A 7,992-nucleotide genomic window follows, 5' to 3' on the forward strand; every position below is an offset into this window, starting at 1 on the left:
TATAAACTCACTCATTCACTCAAACACCAAAAAACTTTGCTTCAAACCTCTTGGAGTTCATCCACATAGCAAACAAGACTCCCGCAACTCCCATCCAAGCTAGGTTTGTCTGATTGATTGGTTTAATAATCAAAGGAACCTCCAAAATGGTTTAAAATGGCTAAATCTCCCAATGCATTCCATTCTCTTGATGGTATCCCACTTATCCTGTTTAAAATTACTCTAAAATATTTCTAAATGGCTCCTAACCTAGACCAAGCCATCATTTTGCCAAAAGTGGTAAAATGTAGTTTCCTCCCCACGAAAGGTAAACCCAACTTATTCTCATGCATATAGCCTTCACCTTTGAGTTTTAACTAGTTCAAACAGGCAACAGCCATCCAAGGGGGAGCTTTTATTAATCCTATCCATCCACTCAAACCATAATGAACTAAATGGACAAAAGGAATGAAAATGATAATTCTAACCTATCTCATTGTGCAAAGCTTCTCAAAGCCAAAAATCTCCATTCTCTGCCTTTCCAGAGCTCTCTTTACCCTTCCCAAACATTTATGCACCATTCCATATCCTCCAAAGCCTCCATTTTAGAAGAGAGAGAGAGACAAAAAAGGATAAAAAGATAATACAAATTTATCTTTTAATCCATCCCAAACCAACTCTTGGGGATTTTAAAAAAGTTTAAGATGACTTCTCCACGAACAAAATAAGCCCAACATAAAAAAATCCATCCACTGGTTATTGAGATATAAACATTTGAAGTTTTAAATTCAAATTAAAAAATACCCAAAGATCTTAGTGCATAGAGCCTCCAAACTGTAGGCATCGAAAGATCTGGTTATGTATAGCTTATGTTGCAAATTTTGGCATATTTTGATGATTGGATAAAAATATATGAGCAATTAAATTTCTTAGTTCATTTTGAACTAAAATCATCTTGGTTTTAACAGAGTAGTCTGATCGTGCCCAAATAACCAAATCAAAACCATGCATCAACCTAAAGATTTGAACCTAGCCAATTGGAACCAGGCGTGCCAAAGTGGTGGATCTAAGTCGTTAGATAGGGACATGCTTAGGTGGTGTATGATAACATGCCACATGTACTAACATGTATCAGATGACGAAGGCGATGACAATGATTGTACCAATGTTAAATTTAAATAAAATGAATTAAAATTTGATTTTAATTCTTAGAATATTTATATATTCACAGATAAAAAATGTAGTGACTAATTAAAAATGTCATTTTTTTTTTTGGGACAGCTCATAAAATTATTAAGCCCCCTAAAAATTAAAGCATGGCCAAGTGAATGTGTTGGCTCAAATATGAGCAATTAATTTTATATAAATACTTGGGATTTTAATGATTCTCATACATAATTTTCCTAAGATAACATGTAGGAAGTATAGAGTCATTTCTTTTAAAATTTTATATGTAAATTTAAATATAAAAGGGTTGTGAAAGTTAATTAAATTGGGATATTTAATATTCAATTTTGAATAAAAAAAGAAAGAAAACAACCCTTAAGGGAGAGTCCCTTTCATAAGTGAAGGTGCCACTTAGAAAATTCTCTAGACCCCAATTTCTTGAAGCTTAAACAACTAACCATGTCCATCTTTCATAAGACCTGTTGAGATTGTTGCAACTTAGTTTTTCGATTGTTGATATTCATGCAACATGTATGTTTTTGATGATTCCAAATATTATTATTTTTTTTTACCTTTTCTCTTAATATATTTTGATGTCTGTATTTTTTATTTTATTGAGTCTAAGAGTGTGATTGTAATTAAGTAACAGTGCAAACACACTAGGGGAGTGTTTAAAATTTGTAATATTTAAACTGATCATACTGTACGAAGTCATTTCATATGGGACAATTTGTTCAGTTATTTTCCCTTGCAAGCAGTTAAATAAACTGCATGTAGAAAATTTTTTGTAAGTACCGATCATACTGTACGAAGGTTCCTTCGTACAGACAACATCCAGAATACGAATTAGATGGGTACCTTTTCATCCCTATGAATTGAAAGTTTCTTCTTAATTGATCGTACTGTACGATCCCTTGTCAGTACAGATGATGTCCAAAGTATGAATTAGATGGGTCCCTTTTCATCCCGACGAATTCAAAGTTTCTTCTGAACTGATCGTACTATACAATATCTTGTTCGTATAGATGATGTCCAGAGCACGAATTGGACGGGCCCCTTTTTGTCCTGATGAACTTGAAAATTTTCTAAATGTATCATTTTGTACGATTCCCTGTTCGTACAAACGATGTCCAGAGTACGAAAATGTGGGGTACCATTTCATCCCGACGAAGATGAAAAATTTTCTAACTGTTCCTACATTACTGGAAGATCATCGTGTATGAAATCATTTCATACAGATTCACAAATGGTTCGTACATAATAGTTTTTGAACTATTCATATGTACGAACATATGATCGTACACGCTCAAACTGGAAAATTTCAGTTTTCTGGTTGGTTTTTCATGTCTTTCATATAAAAGGTCCTTAAAAACTAACCTAAAAAGAGTTGTTCTTCATGATTTTTCATTGACAAGTGAAAGAGTGATTGTGGGAGAGTGTTTGAGAGAGATTTCTTGCAAGTCGAGTGTTAAGGGTTCACAAGGTTACTCAATGGTAAGGATCTCTTTGTGTTTTTAGTTACCACTCTTCTTTTCATTTTTCTAGTTGCTCGTGAGAGGATCTTTTAAGAAGATTAGATTCTCTACCAACACTTGGAGGTGTGAAAGGATGAAGGTTCTATGCCGACACTTGGAGGGTATGTAAGGATGACAGTTCTCTGCTGATACTTAGAGGGTGTGAAAGGATGGCGATTCTCTACCGATACTTGGAGGGTGTGAAAGGATGACGGTTCTCTACCAACACTTGGAGGGTGTGAAAGGATGAATGTTCTCTGCCACACCGGAGATTGGTGGAATAGAGGAATTGAAAAGGCTTCTCTACCTTGCAGTGGGGGAAAAAGGAGAGTCACTTTAGAAATACTGCAATACCTAAAGAGAGAGTCTTCAAGAAGTGGATGTAGGTCATGTTTGACCGAACCACTATAAATCTTTATATCTTTTTATTTTCTGCACTTATTTTATGTAATTTATTTAATGTGGTTGAAATGCTTATTTTAATCTAAAATCAAATTGCTATAAAATTTAAAATGGTTTTCTATTAAAAAATCTAACATAATTTTTAAATTACCAATTCCCCCCCCCCTCTTTGTTAGCCTTGGGACAATTTCTTAGGTTTAATAATTTATACAGAATCAACAAGTTTGAAGTCCTGGTTTTAAAGTGCCTATGTGATTTAGCTTGCTTTCCAATCTAGGTCGATGTAAGTTCATAATTGCATTGCATTAGTTATATTTGGGTTACAATTGTTTAGTTCCCAACTTAGATATAGGTTTGGTGCCGGACCTAAAATCATACCCAACATGAAGCAATTAGTCTAAAGTTTCTAATAATATGTCAACTCAAACTAAATCTCGAATCCTCCAAAATTTAAAGCTCTATATAGGATAGAATGGAGTACTTTTGAATAGTTTTTAGAATCCTAAAGTGCACTCTATATTTCATCGATTGGTCTACAAAATTAATGCTCAAAATTTGTTGATGAACCAATGATGGGCCACATGGAAATGTCAACTGAATACGTAATTGAGGGTTTAAATTTTATGTAAAATCAATGGAACTTTGAAAAATGATTTCTCCTCTTTTAATTGTCCAAATCAAAAGATCTTAGACTCTATGTTTTTAGCTTGAGGAGTTAGTATGAAACACCCATGGTTTTAGGTCATGGTTATTAACACAATAAGTGTAATTCTAAAAATATCCTATGGTATATTTCTTCATTTATTTGTAAAACATTAATCATTAGAGGATTAAATTTATGAGAATGATTTTAAGTTGTGTTTTATGAATACCCAAAATTTTTCAATTTAGTTTAAATTTCTTAAGAGTTCCAAATGATTTTTCTTAACTTATAGAACATAAATAACTAAAAATATATAAAAAATAATAAATTAATCTCAAACACTTGAAATAATCCTTAAAATTCATCTCAAACATTTGGAGAGAATTGCTAGAGGTTTGTAGTTGATTGGGTACATAAATAAGAAAATGCCTCTAATTAAAAAATTAAATGAATACAAATATGCATTAAGCTTGTAAAAATCATTACTAGTTACAAAAATTCCAAATTGAGCAAATTTAAAGGCATTGGACTCATCTCTAGGTCTAGTATTATGAAAATTATAAAAACTCTATAATTCATTATAAATTAAAGAGTGAATTTGGTCGAACCAAATATACACAAATGTTTAAATTTTTTAAATCCATAATTGCGTATAGAAAAATCTTAGTCCAACAAACTCAAATGCATTAGACTCATAATAAAATCTAGTATTTATAGAAAATATTAAAATTTAGGATGACAAAATAAAAAGTCAAGAAATGAACCCCATATTAAATGCATTAAAATATTTATTAAAATACAAAAAACTCAATAAATCTTCAAAATTTCAGTAAATAAACAACCTAATGAATTAAATTAGATAAGAACAAAAAAATAAATAACTAACACTCTAGTAATAAAAATTTTAGGCTAGACTACCTCAAACAATGGGTTAGGTGCTCTAAGGAGGCCTTGGTCCTCATGCCCATTATGATAACACCCTGAAAGAATTTGATAAAATGTAAACTTTAAAATTTTAAATTTAATAAATCATCTATAAATAAAACTAAATAAATTTAAAAGTTAATAAGATAATATTTAGACATTATAGATTCTATACCCATGTGTTTGATTCCTTTTAGGAGGTCAAATGTGTACCAGATAGAAAAGCTTTAAGGAGCAAAACACTAAATTAAAATAAAAGACTATATACTATCCATTTACCCAAGTTTTCGAGGAATGGTAGCATTACAAATATGAGCCCAGGACTTGCTGATCAATAGCTTTTAGCACATAGAAGTTATTGAGTGCTATGTTTTATAAAATTTGAAATTAATAATTACGACAATTAAATTCTCTTTAAAAAAAAATTAAATTCAAAATATTAAAATCATTAAATACTTAAATTTAAGCCATCCCTTAAAGAACTTAAATAAATTAAATTAATTATAAAAAAATTTTAAAATAAAAAAAAACTAGGACATATCCAAGCCACATAATCTTTTACATACACTTAGATGGTTTTATAGGACAACCAACTATAGCCTTGTCTAGGCCAGTGATTTCATTTTATTTGTTTGGAGTGCCTTGCCTAGGGGGTACTCATGATTGTGTGTCTACTTTTTGTATTATGAATGTTATATTTAATTTATGTTGGTGTACCAAAGATCGAAGAGAAAATTTAGGGCCATGTAATTTTATTTCAATATAAATTTTTATATATACAACTGCTCACACTTCACCATTTCATATGTGCATTTTATATAATTTCTCTTTTGTATTCCTCTAAAGTAAAATATACCTATGAAATGATGTAAAGATAAATTTAAAAGTAATTATTTAAATGTTTTAAATCATTATATAGTTAAATTGACTTATAATGTGTGAAGAGTTATAAAAGATTAAAAGTGATTGTTTATATATGTATATTTATTCTAAAAATAAAGATTCTTCTTCTTTTGAAGATCATTATCTTTTGGAATACTATAGAAGATCCAACATTAAGAATATAGAAGAAAAGAAATAAATAATTATAATCAAATCTATATTGTTGACATGTAAACAATGGTCAAACCCCTCGACTCAACTTATGATCAGATTAAACCATCAGCTTGTTTCAACCACCCACGATCCCACTTATCAAAAATGCTCACGATAAAATTGAATGCACGGGTATATTACATGCATATGCACATAGAGAAAGAGAACAAAAAGGGGATTTTATAATAACAGCTACAAGCAAAGCTGAAGCCCCACTCCTCTTTATGTGATCGACGCCTCCCTCCTCACTATCTGAACCCGCTGTGCCCTAGCAACGTCGAAGCCACCACCGCTCCACTACCTATCTTCTCCAAGCCTTAAGTTATTGTCGCCTCCATTAATTTGCAAATGCTATCAGTCCACTTTCACAAGAGCCTAAAAAACTCTTGCTCGTGCCCTAGGTGGCCTGACCAGCCACCAATTAAGTCTAACTTCCCCTTTGCTAACGTCTGCACCCGACTCCATCTGCCTGAACTTTGTATAGCCTCCATTTATGCCCTGGCTCGATTGTCTCTCTCTTCCTCTCTTATTATATATATCTTATGTGAAGAAGGTTAGAAGTTAAGAATAGAGCCGCTGGAGGCGGAGCGAAGCAGAGGGAAGAAGACCAGAACAATAGAGAAAAGTATAAAACTGTATATCTGAAGATGGTTACAGAGTACATATTTATAAACAGGAAATGGTAAAATAGGTAAATAAGATATGTGCCTAGACCGTGTGCTTATAGGCTCCCTCAAATTAGGCATTCGTGGAACGAATGGATAATTTGGATCAGAGATAGTAAAATCGAGTAGAAGCAAACGGTTTAGTTAAGATATCAGCAATTTGTGCTTCAGAGGGTAAATGTTGAATATGAATGTCGCCGGTAGAGATGTGTTGTCTGATAAAATGGTAGTCGATCTCGATGTGCTTCGTCCTTGCGTGGAACACCGGATTCTTGGCAATAGCTATTGCAGAGACATTGTCATAGTGAATTGTTGTGGGTGTTGTTTGATCAAGTTGTAGTTCGGCGGAGAGACGTCGGAGCCATAAGACCTCTGAGGCGGCAGCTGATAAAGCCCTGTATTCTGCTTCGGTGGATGACTTGGCGACCGTGGCTTGTTTCTTGACATACCAAGATATCAAATTTGGTCCTAGGAAGGTACAATAACCGGAAACAGACTTCCGGTTGGACTGGTCAGACGCCCAGTCTGCATCTGTGAATGTCTGTAGCCGAACATCTCCTGGTATAATTGGAAGCCCGAAGTTAGAAGTGCCTTTAACGTAGCGAAGAATACGTTTAAGGTTTTGGAAGTCTTGCGTCGTAGGTTGTTGCATATGTTGGCAAGCCCGATTGGTTGCAAATGCTATGTCCGGGCGCGTTATCGAGAGGTATTTAAGTGATCCTGCGAGCCGTCGATATAGCTGAGGATCTGGAAAGAGTTGAGTGTTGACAGTTCTGTTTGTAGAAGCTGGAACGATAGGGGTAGGGGCTGCCTTGCATTGCTCAAACCCGGCATCCTGGATCAGTTTATTTGCATAGTGTTCTTGGGTGAGGAAGAACCCGTCTGAATTTCGCAGAACTTGAATTCCTAGAAATAGGGATATCTGTCCAAGTTGCTTGAGGGCGAAGCTGTTGTGGAGTTCCGCGAGCAGCACTTGAATGCTAGGTTGATCGTTACCTGTGACAAGAATGTCGTCAACATAGATTAAGAGATATATGTGAATATGATTTTTGGAAAATATGAGAAGAGAAGGGTCGGAGCGACTGAACCCGAAACCACGTGATTGCAAAAAACTTGTGAATTTTTGGAACCATTGTCGTGGCGCTTGTTTGAGGCCGTAGAGAGATTTGTGCAAACGAGGTTTGGTTGACTTGTGTCCTCAAATCCGGGTGGTTGGCGCATGTAAATGTCATCGGGTAGATCACCATGGAGAAAAGCATTTGAAACATCTAGTTGGAGCATCTCCCAATTGCGATTTACTGCAAGGGTGAGAAGAAGACGGATGGTGGGATTTTTGCAACGGGACTGAACGTTTCGGTGTAGTTTTCACCATACGTTTGATTATAGCCGAGAGCTACCAATCTTGCTTTGTTCTGTTTCTGATTTAATACGACTTCTGTTTCCGTACAATTCTGTTCTGATATGATCTGAGTTTCTGATTTCTGTCTGATGAGTTTGGTTTTGGATTCTGAGAGTTTTGATTGGTGGTTTGTTGCTTTGCTGAGCTGTTGAGCTCACTCTTGTTTTCTGGTGGTTTTCAGGTTCTGGGAAAGGGAAGGAAGTC

General features: G+C 34.3%; 1 protein-coding gene across 1 annotated transcript; it reads right to left on the reverse strand.

Annotated features, from left to right (window-relative positions):
* Positions 1-6,495: 6,495 nt before the first annotated feature.
* Positions 6,496-7,670, reverse strand: LOC110115230 (uncharacterized mitochondrial protein AtMg00810-like). Its single transcript, XM_020848399.1, has 2 exons — positions 7,520-7,670; positions 6,496-7,385 (listed from the first exon to the last, which is right to left on the reverse strand). The coding sequence occupies exons 1-2, from the start codon at positions 7,668-7,670 to the stop codon at positions 6,496-6,498; spliced, it is 1,041 nt and encodes a 346-aa protein (XP_020704058.1).
* Between the last annotated feature and the right edge of the window lie 322 nt (positions 7,671-7,992).

The sequence above is a fragment of the Dendrobium catenatum genome, unplaced genomic scaffold (assembly GCF_001605985.2).
Source record: "Dendrobium catenatum unplaced genomic scaffold, ASM160598v2 fragScaff_scaffold_767, whole genome shotgun sequence".
Taxonomy (NCBI): Eukaryota; Viridiplantae; Streptophyta; class Magnoliopsida; order Asparagales; family Orchidaceae; genus Dendrobium; species Dendrobium catenatum.